At 35.3% G+C, this 26,679-nt stretch overlaps 2 protein-coding genes across 2 annotated transcripts; one reads left to right on the top strand and one right to left on the bottom strand.

Moving 5' to 3' along the window:
* Positions 1–3,071: 3,071 nt before the first annotated feature.
* Positions 3,072–18,504, top strand: LOTGIDRAFT_140119 (hypothetical protein; the record flags this gene model as incomplete). Its single annotated transcript, XM_009050077.1, has 4 exons — positions 3,072–3,267; positions 3,908–4,015; positions 14,521–14,840; positions 18,169–18,504. Coding segments are annotated over 4 exons (960 nt in total), but the record flags the coding sequence as incomplete, so codon positions are not given.
* A 5,139-nt stretch (positions 18,505–23,643) lies between these two features.
* On the bottom strand, positions 23,644–26,393 carry LOTGIDRAFT_172890 (hypothetical protein; the record flags this gene model as incomplete). The annotated part of the gene is made up of 3 exons (XM_009050076.1): positions 23,644–24,524; positions 25,241–25,495; positions 26,381–26,393. The coding sequence occupies 3 exons, from the start codon at positions 26,391–26,393 to the stop codon at positions 23,644–23,646; spliced, it is 1,149 nt and encodes a 382-aa protein (XP_009048324.1).
* Positions 26,394–26,679: the final 286 nt, after the last annotated feature.

The following is a 26,679-nucleotide window of genomic DNA, read 5'->3' as shown; positions in this document are numbered from 1 at the left end:
CCGTAGTGCTGTATCGACTTCATACAGAGGAAAAAGTGAATCAATAGATGCATTCAATGTCATTGTTAAAAATACATATAAACATGGGTATATTCAGAACACTGTTCTTATATCAAGTAACATCAAGGGAAATCTGTAATAAGGCGGAAACAATATTTCATGTAACAAATGAAACGGAAGAATTTTCTAAAGGAGTTCATTATAATAACTGAACCGAAAGAGATCACTTTGAAAGCTGAAGTTATAAAAACTTTTGTCTCATTGCGGTATATTATAAGTAAATCTTTTAAAAAAAAAAATAGTACGTGTCAAACTTCAGTAGGGATATGGGCTGAAAATAGGTGAGTTGTCTGAAGATCGCATAAGGCGATAAGGCCACCGAATTCCTAGGGGTCATAGCGTCATGGGTGATAGTTTAGTTAGAAAGTACCTGAAGAGACAGTGAGTAGTTCGGCGGATGGAAACAACCAAATACAACAAAAAGAATGTGAGAGAGGTTTACATTATTTAAAATTTCATTTTAAAGTTAATACTATTTCACAAATGATACTTACGTTGGTAAATTGTATTTCTTTTTCTGGGGGTGGCGGAGGGGGGCGTGGACTTGTGGTATTTGAGTCACTGTTTATACAATATTCAACTTGATTTTAGACCATGCTCTTAGTATGTTAATAATTGAACCATTATAGTTTACTTTACCCCGACTCGTACTTCATCATCCGTCAAAAAACATGCAAATCCTTTTATTATCAAAAAGATATAGTAGAATATTGTATACATGTAATATACTAAATATAATCGATGTGAATGAAATCAGTCTGGTTTCGAGTCAAATTGTCATGAACAGGATTTGAAATGTTTCCGTTGTCTGGGTATTATTCCATAAATATCAGTTATCAAAGAGAATGTACTCTTAGCATGTCGACGAGTTCATGTCCCATTTTGTCATACACCCAATAGTCATACAGCCAATGAGGGAATAGTTAAAACAGCAATAGACATATTGGATAGTCCTTGGTCAAAATAAATGTGACCACTAATCCTAGTAATATTCAATTTTGCAATTTTCTGAAATAAATAGCAAAGCACGACAGGCGACTGTTGCACCACTAGGAATGGCCTGTAGTATTTGTGAAACCCTGAATGTAAACAGAATAATCAGAACACTAAAGATTTGTGGCAATTCGTATCACACAGTTCAGATAATTATCTACTTTTGAAGTCAATAGCTTTTCTTCGCGGTATTTAACTTCAAGCATTGATGACTAATTATCCCAGAGAAACGAAAGGACTGCTTAAGAAATCACCGGAAAATAATCTTTGTCTAATTCATCACGCCGGATATGAGGAAGGATAAACACATACACAAGTCACGTATATCTGTACAAGTTCCATGATGAAACACAGGCAATTCTTTCACTACGTAAAATGATAAAATATTGAGGGGTTGGGGTTGGGGGTCAAAACCGAGCAAGCTCCTTTTCTTTTCTGTAGCGCATGGAGCATGCTAAGCCTTCTCCACAACGAATCCACTTTTCTTTAACAAATACGTAGCTTACTCATGATATACTTCCTCATGCGAAAAGTTCATTTGTCGCTTCCAATGTTTTCGCCAATATGATCTTTCGGATTAGGTGTTTCATATTGTGGATTAGATCGTTAGAACTTGGTTTATTTATTTATAACTGTTTCATTTTGTAAATATGTTAATTTGCTTCACGACTCGTCTTTCGAGAATAAAGATCATTACTATTATGAAGGCTTAATATTGTTGAAATAGTCACCAGGAAATAAATAATTTAATTCACAAACATAATGTACATTTAATGGTGGTCTTAAAATAATTATAGCTCATGGATAATGACATGGCTCCCAGGGCGAAGGCTTAGTACCATTATAGAGGTCACTACTCTCTTTCATTAGTTACTTATGGTGACACTAGTCTTCAAAAACAATGCTTAGTAACGACCATTGGGGAAGTATATTCAGATGACCTGCAGGTCGATGACCATCTTCCTTTCTGACGTTTGAATTGTTAACGCTTATCCTACATATTATAGGTATCAAATATTGTTCACGTGTAACGAACCATGGGAATTATTTTAACTGTTAGTAAAATACCTGTCATTTTAACAAAAGCTAAATATTATTTTCTCATGATTGAAAACGTCAAAGAAAGCCCATAGGAATGAAACTTTGACAAATGGTAGTCACGTGTCATAGCATTCATCCTACTTATCCACACTTCCGGTTTCTTTGTTAAAGGTTCCTTAGGCACTAAGGTACATTATTGAAAGGTTGTTTCCTTAAAAATAAGATGAAATTTAATATTTTCCCAGAGGACTGAACCAATCAGTTAAGATTAGAGAACTGTCAAGATTGTTCTTCCTCAAGGAGTTGTATCGTAACTGTTCTGATGCTCAAGCACGACCAACATCAACAACCACCATAACTTTTCTTAGTACAAAACGGTGACATCTCATCATAGGCTCGGCGATTATTTTCAAGAGTTCCACTGACAGGATGCGGGCACGCGAGGAGACAGAAAATCTCCAGTCAGTCGTTTTTGACTATGTCGATAATTACGTGCGAATCTTGGGTGATGACGCTCTATCTTACAGTCGATAAAACAATCAGCGACAATATAAAACTTGTTTGATATTTAAAATGTCCTATCGGCAACGCCATAATCTTGTCGTGGAAGAGCAGGCACACGTGTGATTTTTCTCGAGATTCGAGTCCGCGATAAATACTGTTCTTGTGCCCGCAGCAATAGGCTACCACCAAGTCTTAATTTACGAGCCAATGAGCATCCTAAAGAGTGTTCGTGGATTTGGTTTAACCAGTTCCGGCGGTAGTTGAGCCACTGTTTCTCAGCATGTTAACTCTAATCGCCGCTGTTGTTCATTTTGCAAGAGTAAAGCAAAGAATGAAAAGAGCGTTCTTCAATGTTCTACAGAAATTCCTCAACACCAATAGTCGTCATGCATAAAGAAAACAGGCGTTGGAGGTTCCCATGAATGTATAACCCGTTGATCCCATAAATATAACAACCTGCATCCATATCGGATTTTATTATTTCAGATGTGATGGCGGTTGTTTTGAACGTATTAGTTTTGGTAGTTGCCAAAAAAATGAGAAAGAAATTGGTTATTGGAGATTTTTATATAATAAACCTAGCTATATCTGATATAGGTCATCCATTACTTGGTTATCCGATGGTGATCATTGCCTTATTTTCTCATCGATGGATATTTGGTGATACAGGTAAGACACTGACTTAATTTGTCCAAAAGTACTCGGCTAAGTGGTCAAATCCCTAGTTTGATTAGCTTTTTAATCCACCAACTGTTTTGGTAAATGGAACAATAATACATCGCAGAAGATTTGTATTGAAGATATCATATCGAAAGCAATGAGGCACACAGAAGACATTCTAAAGATGGCAGAACACAGCTATTTCTCTTTCAAATTTTAATAGAAGAAAGTTTGGTAACCTGTGGTGTTGCTCACGTCTGGGCTTTGACGTTGATATCTAAGGTATCTGTACTATATTCACGAGACCAAGCAAAATGTATAGCGTACAGATTAACTGTTGGTCCAGTATTTTCAGTCTGTTTTAAGATAGCTTTGGCAGCGCCTTCGATACATATATTCGTATGTGTGCAGTAATTTAATAAGTATCAAAAGAAAGTCAATCTGCACTAAATAATGCAATCACTATTTGATTCGTTTCAGCAAATCATTGTATGTTTTGATTAAAAAAAATGATTTTTATAATGAAATGGTATGAAACCTATTCAGATAGTAATATCGTTTAGCTTATTATATTTTCATTATTGGTAAATCACGATGAAATTAATATGTATTTAGTGTTACTTCCAATTAATTTGTTTGTTTTTATCAGGGTGTGATATAAACGGATTTCTAGGATTTCAATTTGGTGTGGCGAGTATGACAACACTAGCTGTGATGAGCTTAATTAGATACATGTCAGTGTGTAAACCATCAGCAGGTAACTATATTTACTCCATAAATATCAGAGATTTAATGCATGATGTGCGATGTCAGCTTCTGCTGACTTGTCACCCCCAACCAACTTACATAGTGATGTAGGGAAGCGGACGGTATCACCCATCAAACTTACATATAGTGATGCAGGGGAGTGGGCGTTATCACCCATCAAACTTACCTATAGTGATGTAGGGAAGCGGACGTTATCACCCATCAAACTTACTTAGTGATGTAGGAAAGCATACGTTAACTTGTCATTCACCAACACATAAGCAACGAAAAGGATGTTCTGAAATTTTCGGCATGTTCTTACTCGCTCACGAGATGCCATAACTTGCTGATGCGTACATGAACAGCGAATAAGCGTAAACAAAGCTTATTTCAAACCAACAACTACAGGTGTACGCGTGTAAAAGGTTGTATCATGTGCAAGGAGCGGTAGAACAGCCAAGCTGACCAGACTGAAGCAGAGAAGCGGATGTTATCACCCATCAAACTTAATTACTCTTCGAACTTTGATCGATTTGTCCTGTCGGTTCAGATTGGCACATTTAAGTCGAGATGATAATTGATCGTGGTCAAATAATTTTGTCCTTGATGATCTCATTATAAACTGTTGTAACTTGGTGGCTTAAAGGCACGAATAAAGCATTTCCGGATTTTGGCCTTAAATATATGTAAATAGTCTTCAGAAGTTTTAGAACTGTACGAAAATCGCATAATCCATTCAAATAAACGCCAATAGGTGTATTTTCTATATATATATGGCAGAGAATCAAGAAAAGAAAGTCGTCTTTCAACTTTCAAACGGGAATAATTCTGAAGACATGAGTTTTAAGGCTCGAATTTGGACGGTGAGCTGTGGACACTATTAACTCGGCTAGAAAAATCTCACTTCATTTACTCATGGTAAAAGAGATAGGCGCACCTGTCCCTTTAAATAAATCCATGTGTATAAATCTAAGATTCTTGTCACTTATCATGGGCAGCCAGAGCGCTGTGATTAACTTCATTAGTTCAGATCCTAAGAAACATAAGGAGAGAGGCAAGCAGTTTTTAGCCATTCACAATGACCAATTTAATGTAAACGAGAGAAAAATACGAAAAAGAACTTGGTGCCTTAGGTAATTTAACCTCAAGTGAATCAATGAACGTTACATTGATTGACATCTTGAAATGAGTTTAAATGAATATGATGTCTCTCTGTTCACCTAATTGTGCTAATGTTATCACACGGACATCAGATGAAAGCAACCAAACTGAACCACACGTTTTACGACGCAAGTGATATGAGACGCTAAGTATTATAGTGCGGTGTTCATGAGTTAGCCGATTTAAACGGTGAAACGGCGAGGCCGAAGGTTCCTAAATTAAAACGCCATAATATTTTAAGAAATTTGAGACCATTATAAGCAATAGCTCAATTAGATGAAGGGGGTCCATGGACTTAATTACCACCGGGAATCTTTTTAAACATACATGTATTATTATGCTCTCCTGCATTCTGAGACTCTGTTAATGGAAGATTTCTGGGGGTTGAGCTCCCTCGGGGATAGGGAACCGTGGACTTGCTTCAATCCACTGACCATGTAAGGCTAGAAGTATGTGCTCATTTTGCAAACCTATTTTGTGACACAAAAGTTACACAATTATAATATGAATCGGCTTCAGTTTGCTTGTTGTGGAACATTTTGAGTGTTGGATCATGCCAGCTATGATGTATGCAGAAAATTTAAGTCACTTCTCTCTCTCTATATATATATATATCATATAGCTATAGCGAAACTACTTATACCACGGCGAAGTCATTTATACACGGAAAGGATCAATTTCGATAACACGTTAAAAGAACAGATATAACCACCAAGGATATTGTTTGTTTAGTCAATAGGGCGTTATTAAATAGCTTTCGGTGTGCATTGTGCATACACATTGATTTAACATTGAAGAGTGTGATTTCTAACTTCACTGTGACCATGGAATCTGCGGTTTAGATTAAGACATATTGAGAAGTCGACTGGGCAGTGGGTTGTAAGTGAAATTTTCCAAAATGCCTATACAATAGACATGGTAAAAGAACAATTGAAATTCAGCAATCGGTTTACAATTGTTCCAAAAATGAAAAGTTTCATGAGAGAAGGAATTACTGACATTTATGAAAGAGAAAAGTTCCAAAATGAACATTATTGAGTTGAAATACATAGTGGCAGAGTACGATCGGGATGGTGCAAATAGACGCCACAAGTGTCCAAGATACACGTATCTGATAATAAAACCGCCTGAATCCTTGATAACGATTAGAAACTAGTAAAAACATAATGCTTTTAATAAAACAATTGATTTATATACATATAAAAACGTTACATATTATTAGAAACAACATTCTGGTCAGTTCCGTGATTCCAATTAGTTTTAATCAGTAATTAATGATCCATTGCTTTTATATTCTCATATAGTTTTTACTTTAAAACTATATAAGTAGCTTTTTTCATATCTCTTGGTGCAATATATTATTTATAAGACTTTCTTCCACAGACAGGCCCGTAACCAGGCTTGATTGTCCGGGGAGGCATTTATTCATAATACAAGCATTACTCCTTATACTGACATTGAAAAACCCAAAATTGACTCAATAACATTTTACCATTACAAAACCCATCTACAGTTGAACACTCATCTATAAAAGTAGGCCCCTATAATCAAATCAAACAAAGGCAAATTCCACGCACATGTTATTGTTATTTCTCGCGACGACTTATTTACATTCAGGTAGTAGTTTCCAATTCCACATAAAGCACTATTAGATTTCCCCTTTGAGATATTTAAGGAATATTGACGATTGTAGTTTGATAAACCTAATTACAACTTACATTGTAACTAAATACAGATAACAGGCCATAATGTTCAAACAATGACTTCCTATAGTATATAATGTTACATTTCAATTAAGTATCGTTATGCACTTAAAAGCTTTCCTGTAGTAACAACAGTTACTCGTTCCCAATCGAATACTAATTTTTATTTTAAACACAAATGGTTCTATCTGAAATGTATTTATTGGAAAGCGGTGTTAAAATCATTGAATAGCTTCAAGCTATTAATGTTACATCGTTAGAGATCTAAAGATGCATGTTTACAACACTTATTTCAAAATAGCTGCTTAGTACAATGTCATGGTGTACTCTAGCAACATTGTCATGACCTTGTGAAGCTTTTCGTTGCTATTCGAAGCCAACCCTTTCCTTTTAAGCAAAAAAGGCAGTGCAATAGGTCCTTGGCCGATTCGGGAATGACACACCCACCATCCGTCAGGGTAGGAACGCCCGTAATCCTTGACTGGAAGTCTTCGTTTATAGGAGACGGATACTCCGAACTACAAAGCTACATCTGCTTGGGTCGTCTTACATGCGGCAGTTCCTGTATCTGTGGGACTTTGGGCGTCAGAAAGCAAAAAGGAACTGCACACCCCTCCTGCAACTTAAAAAGTCATGCGCCGGGCAGGTAAACAAATTGCCGACAAATAATTTGTTAATGTCTTAATTAAATCTATCCATCATCATCACCATCATCTAGTCTAGTGTAATAGTTTTTCACAAAAAGATCCTAATCACACCAATTAGATCTGTGGATGCTTTTGACTAACTTCCGAAACTGAAAAAGAAAATCTTTATAATTTGCGTGTTGAAATTTGTTTACAAAAATTTGTTTTGACACTGAAATAAAACTTGAAACGGAATTATGTAATGAAGATATAATCTACGATCTGGTGATAAATCACTTGGAAGCCTAAACTTTTAGAAAAAGAGCTCGTTGCACATTTTCAAATATCCGGATTCAAAATCAATATAGCGTGATAGATAAGCATGTTTTGTATCTAATACAGTTTCCACTATCACCATTTACTGCTTTGAGTTTAAATTTGATCAAAATGCAATTTAATTTTGATATAATGATAAGATTTTACGAATCGCTTGAGCAAACAATGGTTGCTGTTGATATATGAACCTAGATTGGTGAATCTATTCGTGTTAATGGAATGATATAAGTTTCATTTCAAAAGAGGTTTTAGTAATTTGACCATGATGCACTTGGAACATGAATATCACAAAAAAACTGAGTTCTATATTTTTGACCATTCTGCATCAGTTGGCACTAATGGATACAAACCACACAGGACCACATTTTTCCAGGAAAATATTGTAAGCCTAATCTTTGTCTTTTTCAAACTGTCGAGGTACCTGGTACGTATAGGATGTAGCGAATAAGACTTGACTTTATTGTTCCAAACCACAAGACTCTTTTATTATTAACGTACATCCACATCATATCATATACCGGATCGAACCTCAGACTACTAGGTCAACAAACAAGTATCGACTCACCCGGCACTTTAGCATCACATTATTATCTTTGCACCAAGATAAAATTTCTAGAACATTCTTACAATAGATGGGTGGTAACATATACGTAAACCATGTTATTATATTATTAAAGACTATGATTATATATATTTGAAACTAAAATAATCGACAGAACAGAGACAAGTCAATCTGAGGATCGTTATGCTATTATTCTCTGTGAACTTATTTCTTTCTAATGCCCGACATTAAAACAACACAAAATACAAGGGATCTCACTCCTAGACGGTTTTCTATGTCAGCTAACAGGAAACCCGTTGTTGTTGTGTCAGGATGGCACCATCCAAGTTAGCTGGCAAGCGAAAAAGTTACTGAAGCACGCTGGGGCGACTAGAAATATTTTTTTAAGATAAAAAAAGACGTTAATCTACAATGTGTTTTGAAGATTACAAACAAATATAACAGTCCGAGTCTGGATCGAGAACGGTCCGGCAGAAATAGTTGCATTGTAAACGGGTTAAGAGGGCTCTGCACCGTGCTAGATTCAAGTGAGCCCACCTGAAGAGGTGGTCTCGGTTCGGATATCAGTGCTGTGACACTATCAACGTGACATATAAGCACAAAGCCATCTACATGTGACGATTAATATTTCGGGTGGGCGTTGTCCTAAATTGCGTGTGACAAATTATCAACACCCTCCTTGCAGATTTTACTTACTGCTTAATTAGTGTTATGCTCATCATAACTAATAACAACTTTCATTACGATTCTATATGCCACATAATAACTGATACGCTAATGATATCGTTAATGCGATATAGGGATTATACCAGTTAACCTGTCATCAAATTTGGACAGTGTACGTGACTAATTAGATTTGGTTGGTTTTTGAGCTGATCGCTTTCAACAATAAGAAAGTATTTAGAACTCACGCTGATTGAATTAATTAGTCACGAAATTTAACTCGATTCTGGTATTAATACGATTGCAAAGCGACGAGATTTTGGGCTGACTTATATACTCGAAGCACTTGTCATCTGAATTGCCGTCTGTTGCATAGGCTTTTCATGAGGATATAATAGTAAATTAAAGAAACTTAATATTGATTAAAACTGTCTTTAAAGCGTGGATTAACTTACATCCTTTTCTGATATCTTCCACAACCAGTCTAATTAGAATTAGACCATACATTCGTATCTTTATTAAATTCTATTTTTAATATATCCACTCAAGTTAGGGTCTTAAGTAAAGCCTCTTGTACACTCGTCAGTTTGATTATACCGCCAGCTAATCAAATGTCTTTCCTCTCAAAAGCTGGGATATTGTGACGCAAACAGTGCATTCAGTGTTTTAACCTTCTCGGAATAACCTTTGGTTCGAGTCACAAAGCCAATTAGACTGGTTCCACAACAATAACATTATCATTGTTTACAGTATATTAGCATTGATTTCATCTTTCAAATAATTCTGATTCTAGAACGTCTGTAGTCTTTGAACAAAAGGATTGTTTCAAGATAAAATGATCTTTCATGCATAAGAAATGCCAAAATGTAATATCCGGAAAACTTGCCAATTTCCATTTGTTAAATCAACAATGCTATAAAAGCATGTGGTGCTATAAAACACTCAATCTGTATTGTGTTATCGACCTTTAATCACCTTGATCACAATTGACAATTAGAAAGTCAATACTAATAAAGATAGATACGTATTACATTGACGATAAAGTACAGATTGGTTTCGTCAAACCCTGACTTTTTACCATCTCAAATTGACCACCAACCATACTTGGTATATCACATGCATAACAGTCTGAATAACTGATTTTTTTCAGCCGATTTTTTTAGATATTACTTATGAATAAAGTTACATATTTAACAATGGCTCAACTGGTTGAACACTAGAACATAAATGCAGGAATCGGACCCCCACTCATATAACTGAGCCACTGAAATCAAGATTGGAATAAAATATATTGCGTGAAATATACATTCTTCTTAAAAAAAAATAGTTAATGTACCACGGATTGGTGGCAGATTGGTGTTGGACTAAGACTTCCTCAAGCACTTTCCATCATACCAACAGAATGAAGAATTTAGTTTATCAGCTGAAATATCTGCATTATAATGTCTCTGGAATTTCAAAGAATTTCGGTTTCTAATGTGTAGGTGTATTTAACTAATGGGAGTTGTGAAAACCATGTAGTGCCACCAAAAAGCTGAGCAGTGCCATGTCACCCATCCCAATCACGCCACTGTTCTTAAAGCGAACTAAGTATGTAATGGCCTCAATATAGTAATAGATGTTCAAACTAGCTCTTCTTCCCTTATCCAGATACTATACGTATTTTTAAGGGACAAATTCGCCATTTTCGGGGGTTGATGTGGGTCTTGAATTCTTGTAAATAGGCTTCAGAAGTACTTAAAATGTACGAAAATCACCTAATTTATTCAAAAATACCTTGTGATAAGAATTTCACACATTCTACTTCTATATCTGTCTTTTCTATATATGGTCTAGAGAAAAGGCGAGTCGTCATTTTAACATTAAAATGCGGATAATACTGGACAAACATTGATTTGAAGGCTCAAATTTCGACGGTGAGTTAAACACTATTACTGGTTATCTTGGCTAAAAAAATTTCCCAATTCCATCAACATAAAGGAAAAAGAGAAGCAGGATTTTAGATAAGAAATTCGGGCGTTTTTAGATGTTTCTAATGGTTCATTTCACCAAAACTTTAAACGAACACTTATGTTATTTTCAGACATTAATGGACAGGTGCAATTTGTAAAAGACAGAGTTTAATGCATTAAGAATTGGAAGGTATCGTGCGTGCATGTCATTTATTTCTTGTAATTTCATTAGAACATGCAAATACCAGGAACCATCCTAGGAATCAATTCAAATTAATTCCTCTTCATCAGATTTAAATTATTTTTTATCTTTTTTCTAACGATAAGAATGTATGGGGCTTCCTCTTCATCCGTTTTACGAACTAAAAACAAATAAAGTAACTTCCAAATTTTAGGAAACAATAACAATTTCTTTCTAACGAAAGGGGGCTTCCTACTCAACCATTTTACGAATTAAAAATATTTCAAGTAAGTTTCTGTTTCTACAGGGATAATTAAGGAAACGAGTAATTTTTGCATTTGGCGACATTGGCTTACAGTTTGAGTTCCTGGTCCAAGTTAAAAAGATTCCGGAATAAGATCTGTGGCGATACTGCACAGTCTAAAGCATACATCCCCACTCCCCTCGACGACTAGCATTTGGCACAGGGAACACATCGCTTTAGTTTTATATATATCAAGAACATTCTGTTGATAGAAACTTTCATTCATGTATTTAGACGATCTCTTTGAGACTTTTCAATATATATACATATATAGCTCAAATGAATTACTTGATTGTTTTTAAGGATATTTTGACATTTGATTCATTAGAGTCACAGACTATCGTGCAATCATGTCGTATAAGTCGGAAAAGATTTCGGAATTACATTTATGTAACTCGGAATATTAAAAGAGAAATCGGAAGTCATTTTCAGAATATCCATTCATGCTTTAAATTACACGTGGAGTTAGTTACGAAATATCAAAACTAAAATTTCCGTTTTCGAGTCTATTTCTATTTCTTGAAGAAAATTATAAGAAGACAGGTTAATGGACATGTCAGAAAATAAATTAGTCTCAAACCACTCCAGTAATTATATTAGCTTTTATTGACAATATTTTGGTAAGTTCCGTGGGGCGAACAACCTCCAAGCTAAGAAACTAATGCTAGTTTAATTATGATCAATTTATATCTTTGACCACTTTGATAATCAATATAAATTACTCTATTCCAGTGGTTAGTTCTTGAGCTACAGGTTCATGATAATCAAATAAAATCGCCTCCAGTACGATCAAAACCACAATAGCTTATATATTGTAATTCGAAACATGCCACTTTAGATCTGCTATTAGTTTATTAAATATAATGGTCTAATGAAGACGGACACAGCAAAAAGGGACATTCTCAACCAATGTCAGAATTGAACCTTGGACGTTCAGATTAGCGAGCAAGCGTCTTACTCACTAAGCGATCTGGGATATCCCTTACTTCAACGAACATGATTCTGACTTCTAATTGCTCAAATTCATATCCGACCCATATAAATCCGTTAGCTACTGAGGGCCTCTGGCAAGAGACTCTCATTTTTGAAACATTTTGTGGTTAATTATGAAGAACTAATGTCAAAATAATAATACACGCCCTGTATAATCTTACATTATGAAAATTAGTTAAGGATGATTTCATCGTGTCCAAACCACATACTTTAAAAAACCTCTTCGGGATTGTCTGTGTTCAATGTGCCAAGAACTCATCCTTTAACACTACTGAAACTTTCCCTCTCAACTTTAACATCACTTTACTTAGGAAAAGAAAAACTTGTGAACCCCATTGACAATTCTTTGGCCCCTACTCGGACCCCACCTGATTCATAGAAACTCCACAGTGTCAACTACATACAAAGAAAAATTGCCACAAATTCCCTTTCAACGATGTTATTGCATTTTATTCACAATGTGAATACAAATTTGTTTTTTCCATTGGGAGTAATCGTGTTCTCTGAACTTCATTTGCTGACAAGATTTTCAAATTCTTATCAATCGTTGCTTTATTTCAAACTCTGCATTAGGACGTAAAAAAATATTTCAAATAAACCCAAACATTTTGAGGTTACTTACCCTTTACATTATGAAGGTACAGGTAAAGGCTAATGAATTATTTTATTGTATTTCCTGGATCTTATCTAAGAAAATCTTTTAACACAATTTTCTCAATATTTTGATAGACACATACGTAGGATGGTTAACTTAATTTAGTGGTGTATCAAGGAAAAGGAAATGAAGTCGTGTGCGCTCGATATTCATTTGTATAATTAATAAAGGTATACTATCTCTTAGGATGATTAAAAAATTGAAATTTTTAAACTTGGCCAAAATGAATTTTTCTTCATCAGTGGACTTTCCTGGTGCCAAAACCATACGTCAGAATCCCTCTAATCCAACAAAAAAAAAAAAAAAAAACAACACAATTCATTGAAGTAATTTAAAAAGTGTGTTTCAATAATTATTTAGTTTAATAGATACATCGTCTTATATGGAGATTCTATTCTTTAGTCATGGCGCCTGGTAAGTTCAACCGATGAATATATACTGAATACAATTGTGGACCAAGTTTGAGACATTAAATTTTATTTCCATTCTAAGAGGTAGTAGTCCTTTAATTATTTGTGTCTTATGTAATTATTGTGGTATGGTACTTCTAAGCAAAGATCGATTTTCGTATTTAGGAGAGACTCCAAACCTTCCCACTTCTTGTCGGTTTCCATTTCTAGTACAGATTTAGAAAGTAGTACTTTGAAGCTGAATGGATTCATGTTTTCAATAGATAAGTGGACAAAAATCTATAGTTCACTACTAATTATTTCCTTTGATATTACCGGTCAGTATCTTATTCTTAGATAACCTTTTTCACCTGATGATTCCAATGTAATATTGATTACTCCTTTAAAAACAATAAGTTTGATCAAGTAGATACGTCGTAGTAATTGGGATATTTTAGGAATATTGTCACATATAATCTACATGTGTTTGATAATGGAAATTTTGCTTATTGCCCCCTTAAATTAGAAGCTGTTATAATATAATATAATATCAGTGGCATGGAATTGATCTAGAGCTAATTGCCCCGTCAAGTTGATAACGACAACCCGGTAAGGTGATATCAGCAATCTGTATCACTTCTGGCATTCTGTTGTTGCACAAACCAAGAAATATACCAACTTGTGGATTGATTTAACCTGACAAAACAATAAGAATCCTTTAAAGGCAACCAATAAAACCAAACGTGTAAAAGCGCAAGTTTCTTGGCGCTCTGGATCCGGATAAAATATTCTTGGCTATTATGAATGCAGACTTTTCTATTAAAAGTATTGCAAGCAGTCTGTAATAGCACCCCTTATTCTGAATAAAACAATTACCTTTGATGAAACTATACAAGATCCCATCGAGTCATGCATTTCATCTTGAATACAAATCCTAGTTTTATATTCTTGCTTGTATATTTACTAACTTTTTTTCCTTTCCTTTTGTAGTGAAAAGTTTCACAAGAACGAACATGTTTCTATCCTTGGTTGGTATTCATCTGTACGCACTTTTCTGGGCGGTTAGTCCATTGTTTGGATGGGGACGTTATGGACCAGAGCCTTACAGAACGTCCTGTACACTCGATTGGGAAAATCCTAGTAAATCGTTTGTTATAGCAACTTTTGTGATGTGTCTTGGACTTCCGTTTTTAATTATGTTAACAACGTATGGTTTACTAATTCAACTAAGTCGCACTACAACTAAGAATATGCAACGATGGACATCCTCAGATAATGTGTGGACGCGGAAAGATCTTTACCTTCTGAAGGTATGTGATTTCTTCTTTATTTTCCTGTCCTACCCTACCCTGCGCTACCCTACCCAAATTATACCCTACCCTGTCTGACCATACCCTACCCTGTCTGACCCTATCCTATCCTATCCTATCCTATCCTATCCTATCCTATCCTATCCTATCCTATCCTATGAACAGCTAGCATGGTCATGAGTAATCATCAATTATTGCAGGATTTCGACTTCTGAAGGCCGTATTTCTTATAACAGTTATTAAATGTACATTTATTATCTGAAAACAAATAATCTTTATTATCTTTGACTAATGACAATACTGCCGTGATAATTGGCAAAATATAAATTGATTTGAACAATTTAACCAAGATTATATACTTTTATCATTCCTATTATAAGATAAATAAATAATAATTTGATATAAGCATCCCTGTCAAGGTCATAAATTGTGAAAATAGATTGTTATTTATGAAGAAACCATGGTTGCTCGCCCTTCTTCAACTATCAAAAAGTGGTCAATCTCCAGTATTATGTCGAGTAATTTGTATGGGTACCTAAATATGAAATGGTTTTACTGGGCTCAATACATAGGATGATGGTTAGAAATCGAAAAAGAGAGTTGGCCAATGCTGCAATGTTCTGGCAAAATTTCTCCGAATGCACACTGCATGGCGTTGCCCGTCTTCATTAGCCCATTAGGTGCAGAGCAGTAGGGCGTAAAACTCCATTCATTTCATTTCATTTCCAAATATCTGTCTCAAATAAATGGATTACAATAGATTGGAATTTTACTCAGAAATAGACTTGGGTCTTTATCCTTACAGCGTTAAACATTTTACATTCCTCTCATCTATTTTCTCTGTCAAAGACCAGACCTATAAGGAATATTGATGTCATTTCCAATATCCTTTAAGTTACGGTGTCGCAAAACCATTGACAAGTGAAATATTAGTTATGGTAAAAGTTGACAGTTATCTTAAGCACCGTACAGAATTAGCTTACTATCTGGTGTACGACGTTGTCAAGATATATATCGTACACCCACCCATAAATTTCAAAGTCGGCTACCATTCCATAAAGATTGATTTGTAATTAATATATCTTTTGATACATTGATCTCTTGCAGAGATATTTCTGAAATACTTTTGAATAAAAATGGATTGGAATAATACGATTTGCTCACTTTGAAGACAATCGTATAGACCTTTCAAGAAACATATTACGACTACAAGAAATTATTTTGTTTAACGTTTTGCCTGTAGAGGTAATGAAATGAGTGGAGTTTTACGTCCTATAATTTTCTGCAACTAATTGGGCTAATGGAGACGGGCAACGCCATGCAGTCTGCAATGAGAGAAATCGTTTCAGGGCAGCGGCATTGGTCTACTCTTTTTCTATTTCAGCCCATCCGACCTGCATCACTTACAGGGGGAAACCTAGTTGAAAAATGCCCATGGAGCGCTGGTAATCAGTGATCTAATTTTAATTCCAATATTGCACCTGAATCTCTCAATACAGTCAACAATTCTCGAGGACACAACGTAAACTTTAGCACACATCCTTTTTCAAAGAAACTTGTATGATGCCAATATTATAACTTCTGATTGCTGCTGCCGTAGGCGTCAGTAGCCATGTCTGAAAAGAATTTGGCAAAGTACGGAGTTTGGAGTATCTCCTTACTTACTCGACGTTGGTCGTTTGTCTACTGTATTCCCCATGTAACTTCACTTTTCTACGTGGTCTTTTATATTATGTTCAGAATCATGCTGAAACTTGTAGGCGTTAATCTTTAGGAGTACCTAAGTTAGCGTTCAAATTTTAAAGCAAATGGTAGTCTCTCTATCAATGATGTTACTAGGTTCGTGTAACTTTCCCTAAAAAATACCAATAATACATCTATATTAGGAGTCTTCAGTGCTAAGAGCTGAGAACATAAGGCAGAGAACCGACATTCACCTTTTTGGAAACAAAATGGCTGCCATAGATCAAAAGTTTTTAGCTACAAATGGATGTCTTTTGAAAGACATTCAGCTATATTCAGTTGTCCCTCGATAGATATGTTATGTAAACGATTATATTCGGCTCTGAATGCTGATTAAATTATATTACATTTATTATACAACAACGTTTAATATATGAGTAGATGTAGCACTATCTTTCGTCACTAAAATTGATAAAAACAGTAAAAGTCACATGAAGTTTGATTTCCGATCTAAAAAGCGATACAGATAGTTGAAATCAGCCAGAAAACCCAATAATCAGACGTATGTACTGTCAATAATTGTTCCTGTACGACTTATTAATTATTTATAGTCCAGATAGTCTTCTGGGATCGAAAATGTAAATAATATATAATGGGACTTTGTTTTTTATTTAACTGAGTATTCAATACTGTTGTTAAAGGAATACTACCTCTTCCGATGGACATAAAATTTAAATTCTCAGACTTGGTCAATAAGACTATAAGAGTATATATTCATCTTTTGGACTTACATCGGGATCTGTTGTATAGTTATAAGAAGACTCATTTTGGCCAAGTTTAAAAACTTTGATATTGTAGTCATGCTAAAAAGTAATATACCTCTACCCATGGACCAATACGAATACTTTTAATGTATTTACCAGTCCTTTATTAGTGTTCATAATTTAATATATTAGTACCAGTAATTATACAGAAACTCTCATGATACTCTCGAGTTTCAAAGTCAATTATCAACATATTTACATGTCCTGATTTATGAACATTATGAACTTTAGCCTGACAAATATATTATGTAAGAGCCACCATCACAATCTCAAGCTATTACGACCGGGTCTTACACCTTTACTGCAATATCCATCTTCTTGTATCACAGAAGTTTTTAAATGCACCTATCACGGAATGCAACGATCTGATTGGATTGTACGCCAGCAAATACAGCCAATCAGATGCCTCGACAGAAAAACACTTAGCCATAATGATTGCAGCCTTTCCGCGGACGGCTTTGATTGAGCTGTATTCGCCGCGTACAATCCAATCAGATCGCTGCATTCCTTGATAGGTGAAAGGTGGCTATCCAGTCAAGGTATAAGACGGGGTTCGTAATAGCTTGACATTGTGAATATTGAACATTATATATTCAGGTCTAACACAGATATGACAACTTAATAAAGATCGAATAGATCTTAAAAATAATCAAAAATCAATATCATGACAAAAGGCAGATTAAAGACATAGTCTGCCATTTATAACTTGTGCACTTTTAATAGTTTCAAACCATATTCTTTTGTGACATTGTATTTTATCTTGGCCTTGCGGAAACAGTTCGGAATTAACCTTTAATTCTATTTTTTCTATCTATTTTCAGATGACGATGATAATGTGTGGTTGCTTTCTGTTGGCTTGGTTACCGTATGCTATTGTCAGCATGTTAAAGGTTATTATTCCAGATCTGACCATGCCGGTATTGGTGACACTGATTCCAGCACTGTGTGCTAAATCTTCACATGTTCTCAATCCAGTTATCTATTTCGTTATGAACAAAAAACTGCGGTCTAAAATTCCACTGTGTTGTAGGCCTACATTCATGAAACAGAAAAAAAACGAAGAAACACGGTGTCAACTTACAGCGTCTGCCAATAATCCAACTGTGAACATGTCGTCATGCGCCAAAGACAATCATGTACGATGTTCTTCAGGGTGAAACAGCACTTTCGGTGGTGTCTTGAAAAGGGAAAGTGGTCTAAATATTTGCTTTTCCGTTTGAGCTCAATCCTTTAATCCACAGCATTTTATGGAACTAAAATCTCCAATTATCCTTCAACAATTTCCTTCAACACATCCAGGACGTTATTAGAGGAATAATACCGAATCAACATAAATTTTACTTTCTTAAACTTGGCCAGTAAGTGTATATATTCATCAGGGTTCTAACTTGGTATCATAACTATAGGGCGTACCTCTCTGTACCTTGCCTTTGTTTGAAGGATTGAAGCAGTCAAGCGTGGTAAACTAGTAGCAGTGGGGTATAACTAGGGATAACAAGCTTTCAAACAAGACTTTCACATTTATTGCATGGATTTTATTGCATTTAAAAGTTGAAACGTGACTTTCATATTTGACATACACGATATACATTTCCGTTGACATAGTAACAATACGAGAAATAACATCTGTACCTTCACTTTTATTTATTATTTACATGCAACAGATTGCAACAACATGGGGCATAGTGGGGTTCTTGCATAGTTGGTGAGATCGCTGTTCTTGTACCTGTACGTGATAAGCTTGGTCACGTCAACTAAATGGCGATTGTGGGTTCTAATATCGATCAGCGTGTGAAAGTCCCATGGTTTTGATTAAGTCATCTTCACTGATAATTCCATTAGACTGAACTATAACTGGGTAAAGAATAGATTATCCTGGAAAGTTCGAGAAGTTTGGCAATGAACAGTTGAGAGAAAGGGCCCTTAATTGTGAGTCTAAGCTAAAATATAGTTGATTCTTTTTGTCTTTGACAATGTCAACGTTGGGATAGATTTTTCAACAGATACTGTACTATGGTTTTATCGGATTATACAAAATTGTGTTGTATAGTTATGAGACCAGATAAATCCACTGATGAATATATACTCTCATTAGCAAAGATTGAAAATTTTAGTCCTTCTATAAGATACGAAAAAGTCATCGCACCCTGGAATTTACGACTATCTAAACTAATGCCTTTTTATTGAATTTCACTTGATATAGAAAATTGCTAGAATAGCTAAAATTGAGCTCTATCAAGGCAAATGCCTAGCTGACTACATCCTTTTAAGATTGAAGTGTAATTAGGTAATATCTGAAATAGTGCTAGATACTACATTTTATGTCCATGCTTATGGATTATGGAAACTTTCCTATGTTGAAAGTGAAGAGTTATCTCCCATAACATTCTTTTTTTGTGATTTCTCAAAGCTGTTAAAAGGTTTTTACATCGAATTTTGACTGAATCAAGTGAAACGGGTGTTTGATAACAAGCATACCTACTACTTTCAAGCAGGACGGTGTACCAGGATGGTGAAGCAGCAAAAGTAATTGAGTCGTCTCTACTTCGTACATCTTGTTCTAACATACTTCAATCATTTCCTTTAATATAACTCCTTCTCAAGTAGAAAGAAATGGCAGATATATATATTTTTAAATGTGAATGTTGTATATTGAGGTAACGCATATAGAGGGCTTGAGTTATTCCCCAAATAGATATACGTCTAACATGAATACAGTACAAATGATGCTTCTGTTATTTCCTTGCCCGTGGTTTGTTTTTCTTGATTCTTGGCCTGAGCTACACCTAGATTGAAAATATTCTAAAATCTGCAAAAAAGTGCCCCAAAATACACGTTTTTTTATTTTCCATTGCCCTATACGTTCAAATTCAATGGAGGAATTAGTCAAAGCCTCTCAATGCGTTACCTTATATACCCTTGAGAATAAAATAGACTGATTGTGTTCATGTTATGACCCAGATAAGCAAAAATATCTTTGCACGACTCTCTGACCAATAAAGAAATACTTTAACAGATAATAAAAAATCTTACAAGCAACACAATTCCGTTAATAAAAATCTTGTCCAAAGTATGGCAATAGAGAAGTACCATCAGGTGTGTCGAAAAGAGTAAGCATGGTCTGCTTCGCTCTCGAACATTTTTTATGTGGGTTTGAGTCTTCCTTCCTTGAGACACTGTCATATATAGAAAAGACATCTATAGAAATACGACAAGAAATTCCTTGTTTCATATATTTGTGAAGTAATTATGCGATTTTCGTATTGACATATATTCAAGAATCAAATCAACCCCCCGAAATGGCGTATCTGTCCCTTTATGCAAAATACTAAGAAATTATTTATTCCTTTATCTATTTTGCTTCAATAACGCCTTAGAAATATGTCGATCTATTGATGTCTTGAGCACTATTTTAAAAGTGAAAATATTGATATAAATGTATAAACATGTACTGCACTGCCACAAACCCACTACAATAAAACTGAAATTGATCTGTTGAAATGTTACAAATAGATATAAAATGCTATGAATGTATATGAAAATAAAATGCTATCTTTGTTGTTCCCAGTTGCTAGAAACTATATACACCAATAATATTTCTAGAAATGAAACTGAAAAATATTTTGTCCCTTTCAGATGCATGGTGATTACCCATTTTCATGTGGGCACAGGATTTGCGGGCCAACACGCACCTGACACGATTTTCGCAGGCCCGAACCGCTAAGCGAACTTATTGAAGTTTGAAAAAAAATGTATTGAAGGTCATAGTGATTGCCGCTCGAGAAAATTTGCTTTCGATATTTTTATGGTCTCGGGGGAATTTTGATAGCCGACAAAACTGATATATCCAAAAAAATTTTGAAATGCTATCGACTTTTCATGAATTTCTAATCAAAATGATTAATTCAAATAGTAACATTTAATATACGTTTTACTTCAAAGGGAAGGAACTCTTTGCAATTTTATGTGACCACTGAGGTTACTTAGGAATTTTTCTAAAACCTAATTTTATTCGAAAAGTATAGGTAGTTTGAATTAGTGATTAAGATGGCCTGTGGAAAACCGCAACGAGTTTTCCGAGCGCTGTCTTCCAAGCACCACACCGAGGTATCACATGTACCTGTCAATATAAGAGAACAACCCTTCAACCTGATCTCCAGACTGTTTCCTCAGCTCCTCATTCCTATCCTTCAGTGGCAATTACTATCCACTTTTCAAAATTACGAGTTAGACAACAGACAATTTAATGAACACTGATCCAATCAGAGAGCGATTGTTCATCACGTTGTCTATAAATAATTACCTGGGAAAACAACTCTTCAAATTCGGTGCTACTGATTCTAAGAAGCCAATTGAGATGTTTCCTTCTCATTACGTTAAGTTGCGTTTTGGTGCGTATTTTGTGGTGGTGCAATATTTCGCGTTAGCCAAAAGTGCGTTTTGACACTGATAGTACAAGGTTTGTCTATTTTATTGACACGGCTCAAATGGCTGCACGGGAATGAAGAAGAAGGAATTTAATTTCTGGGTGAAAATTATTACCATTTCCTTTCATAAGAAATATTCTTCTGAATTATCCTGTTCCTTAAGCAACTGTACGATTATTCACGTCTATCATTATCATTATAACGTTGTTTAAGGAACCATTAATAATCAATAGTCCCTGAGAGTACAAGTTTTTTCTATTTTATTTACACGGCTCAGATGGAGTAGAAGGTGATAAAGTTAGTTCCTTCCCTTTGCTAGGTTAAATTTGAAAGTAAAATTTTGTTAGCTGCCAATAGTTAACCCTTTTGTATGGGGTTCTGTTCCATCATGATGCAGGTTGGAGGGGCCGATCCATTCGTCACGCCTCTATAGTCAATCGGACAATAAATCGATGCCGTGTTGGATATCGAGACCTCTGTCATGGCAAAATTTCCCTCATTGAACACTGTCAATGCCCGTCTTTATTGTCACAATCCGAGCAGAAAGGTAATGTTAAACTCCATTTCATTTCTCTAATCACGTCATTAAATAGACGATTGTTCATTCATTCACTTCGAATAAGACAAAATATATGAACGTTACACTGGATCCGGAATGTAGGGATGTAGGCTATTTATATTAATCCATAAGTCTATGTCCACAAGTGGCAAAACTAAATGAGGTGGGCATGAAATGAGTTAAAATGCCTTCCTGGGCCATTTTAAATTGACTAACAAAGAGAGTTAAAACTAAATTTTATTCTATTTAAGAAAGACAATATTATTCAGTTAATATACATCTATATAAGAGTGTTATTGATATGATATGTAGTGATAAGACTTTTACAGATCATCATAGGTCAGTATTAGGTCAGTCTTATTAAAAAAAGACTAAACTTTCGTTCCGTTTTTTATTAGCTTACATTTTTAATTAAGCCACTTCAGTTAGGGTCTTAAGACTGGCCTCTTGAATATTTGTCCGTTTGATGATACCGCAGCCAATCGAATTCTGCCCTCTTCAACGCAAACAATAGATGTATTCCGTGACCCTAACTGAAGTGACTGAATCAAAAATATATGCTATTAAATCGGAACTATAGTTTGGTCTTATTTAAGTTATCACACTTTGATTCTTAGAAATCATTCACCCAATACCTAGGCCAGTGCTTATAGCTCTTTTATTTCAGCCTTCTAGCTATCTAACACTACCTTTCACGAGTCATTTATGGATCACAGAATGCACCGACACATAACAAAAAAATTAAAATCGAAAACTATAGATTGCAGGTTGTAGCATAGTTTTCATGCTACGATGGTTAACAGCACTTTTGATTGGATGATTAAGTTGTCACACAAAACTATTATTACCTCCGAACTCCGAACCATTAAGTGTTGGGGTGATTCGAGGTTAACACAACACTTACAGTTACGGAGAACATTTCACTATGAAAAAATAAAACAACAATTACTGAGCATTTTTACATGACTACCACAAGGCATGTTTAAGTCGGCATAATAGCAGTATCTGTTAAACCATTAAGAGCCTTCAGAGTCTTATATACTTACTCTTCTAGACACCTAATAACACTTTTTATCACGAAATATTTCCTCGTAATAACGAGTTCAATTGCTGCTATCAATGCAATGCCAAACACTTCAGTTGGGTTTCGTTTTGCCGTTCGGATCGTAAGCACCAAACTTGTCTTTTTTTTTAATGATCAAAATACAAGAGCTGTGACCAATATTTGATGAAATGATATCAGCTCATTAGCATCACGTTCTATTAAAATACGGTATATCAAAACATGTAACAAACTCTTAATTTTTTAATTAGTCTACATTAGTCGGGAGATCTGGAAGTCTATTTGAGCCAGTACTGCTTTCACCAAGGGGAGATAGCTGAGATTGTCTGAATCGTTTTGATTTTAACACTGTCATCAATGGAGATTCTGATATTAAGTTGATGCGTTCATATTTTTTACCTTGCAAACTATTGGTTGAGCATTCGCCCATGAAACAATCATTCCGAGGACTTTCTTGAGATGAAAACTTATTGTCTTTTACGCTTCTGTTACTTTTAGTGTTATCTATCAACAACGATTTATTTGGTGACGAATGAGAAGGTGATTCAATAAACGGCATTCCAGTTGGACTAAAACTGGTATCTCTGGGTGAGGTGGGACTAAAATTAACCTGTTGTGGTTGGGACCAACATGACGTCTGTCGGCTGTTGTCATTGGGACTAGACACAAGAATTGACGAAGGAACCGTCATCTCGGTATTATCTGAACCCACCGCGCCATTATCGGCACACTCGTCCACTTCAGAAAGGTTTGCTAGTCCATTAGAGTGTGCTGATTGTATAACGTCTAGTGTTGCAGGTGGAGAATTCTCTCTGCTTTGATCATTTAATGCCCGTCGCTGGTCATGACGTTTGCGAGTATTTTTCACTAAACGGAAGAATGATAAAATTGAGCGGAAACTAAATTTAGCTTGTCCTTGTTCTACTTCGTTGCTAACTACGGGCACATTTCTATCGAGATTTGCATGAAGGGGTTCGATTCTTGTCATCATTTCCATTCGTTCTCGACGTTCGCGACAAACTTTCTTTCTTTTCCGATATCTGTAGAAATCTACGGGAATGCATATTAAAAACAAAAATACTATTCCACCGACTATCAGTAATACCATGTAAGTCTTGGGTAGAATTCCTGAAATATACAAATTCTTGAATTATTTCAAGTGGGAAGCTTGTTATATTAAGTAGCCATTTTGTTCAGACATATTGAATTCAAGGACAATATTATATCCTCGAGAAAACATTTTATTGAACAGATTGTGAAACGATGTGTCAGTTACTAAGATATAGGTTATCAATCTAAGATAATGTTCATTCTTAAATGTACAAGCTGAAAACTAACAAGAATTGTGTTTAATTGTTTTCTCCTTATGTACACAGATTTATGCCACACCCCCCTTACAGGACCCTCACACAATAGCGATAACAAGTTGCATAAAGTTGCGAATTAAATATGCATTTAGTGGTCATTAGTATCTAAAGTGAACATCACACCATAGAGATGACCATGCAGTTGCGTATTGTTGCGAATAAGATTTCGAAGTTTCGAAGATTCTCATGCAACTGAGTTGTGAGTTGCCCTCGAAACTCGTGGCCGCTTTCATTATTTGCAACAATACGCAGCTGGTTATCCATATGGTGTGAGTGCACCTTAAGCGACTCGCATGCAACGAATAGGTTTCATAGGCTTAAGGTTTGCATACACACAAAGAGAAGGTCCGGGAACATTGTAATATTCTCAGCAGTGGCGGAACCAAAGGAGGCAGAGGGGGCAAGCCCCGAAAGCAAGTTTCGGGCAAAAATAAACTAGGTTAGAAATTCGGCCAATCTCAGATATTTCGCCCCCACCCCCTCCTTTCGGACGTAAACCTGGCTCCGCCACTGATTCTCTGCAGAAAACAACTAATGATATATAATATAAAACTTTACCCTCTGCAGTGCATAATGGTTCTATACCAGTCCATGATCCGTTGATACAGGTTCGTACCAGATTACCAGAATTTAAACTATAATCACCAGAACAACGATATACTGCAGACGTGTTTGTCACATACCATAAATGAGCCTTAGGAAGATCACGTGGTAAATTTTTGCATCCACTGACTGAAAAAGAAGAAGATGTAAAGTTAAAAAGTAAGCTTACGATAGCGGATGTTTAGTGGAAGGTTAAGACTTATTAATGTCCTCAGGTTTTTATTGGATTGTAGAGGAACGGAGCATTGGGTTGTTATTATGTAAAAAGATTTATTTGAAATTGAGCTGGTAATTATGGCTTCACAAAACATGTAGGCTACAAACGAATTTTGAAAAAGCTTAAATGTTTCATCTGACCTATGATATTAATCTTCTTATCTTATATAAATTATCGTGTATGTTAAAATTATTCCATCAAATATTTAAACACTAGCAATTTCATTAAAATACATTAATAGATCGTTATAACATTCAGGTTTTAATAAAACTCCAAAGCGACGACGAGCATAAAAGATAACTTAGGTCGTCAGAAATGAGCAGCATGTTTCAAAACAACTTGAAATTGACAAGGAATGAATAAAAGATAATCAATGATAAAGTATGGTATTCGTTTTATGCCAAGCACATCTCGACCTCAAGATCTAGTACATGACGTCAAGAAAACTCTATGAGGTTATTACCATTTCAAGTTGTAATTGCTATGGAAAATGGTTAAATTCGAGAAAAATGTAAAGTTTGAACAATTTAGACATTTAGTCTGCATGAAAAGTCACGTCTTATTCCAATTCGCGTCAATCAAAGACGACTGTGTAATGCTTCTTTTTAAAAAGGAAAAAATCCATTAGAAAAATTGTTGGTAATATTAAGTGTAACTAATGCAGTAATTGATTTATATTTTCTGCATAAATGAATCTTTTCTTAATAGGCAAGTTATGGATGTTTTCTGATCTATTCGGGAAAATATCATTATAATCCAAGGTGATAAAACTTATAATCATTGATACTGGGGGATACCTGCGAACACCATTGCGGGAACTTTTCAACCTCTACTCTTGAACAATATTAACAGGCACACTTTATTTTCCTTTGGTGTGTGGAGGAGTAGCCTACTAAGGCCATCTGAAACACCATGCAGTGTACAATGAGAGGACAGTGACAAAGCCTATTCTTTTTCGGTTTCCCACTGTCGAGAGATCTTTAACTGAGAAACACACAGGGCCGTGGTTTATGTCTAGACACCTCTTCCAAGTCAACCGAATCACTGTCAATTACGAAGGATTATCTCAAAATTTATATCAAAAAATAGATTGCAC

The sequence above is a fragment of the Lottia gigantea genome (assembly GCF_000327385.1).
Source record: "Lottia gigantea unplaced genomic scaffold LOTGIsca_144, whole genome shotgun sequence".
Lineage (NCBI taxonomy): Eukaryota > Metazoa > Mollusca > Gastropoda > Lottiidae > Lottia > Lottia gigantea.
This window is presented reverse-complemented; position numbering and strand designations above follow the sequence as displayed.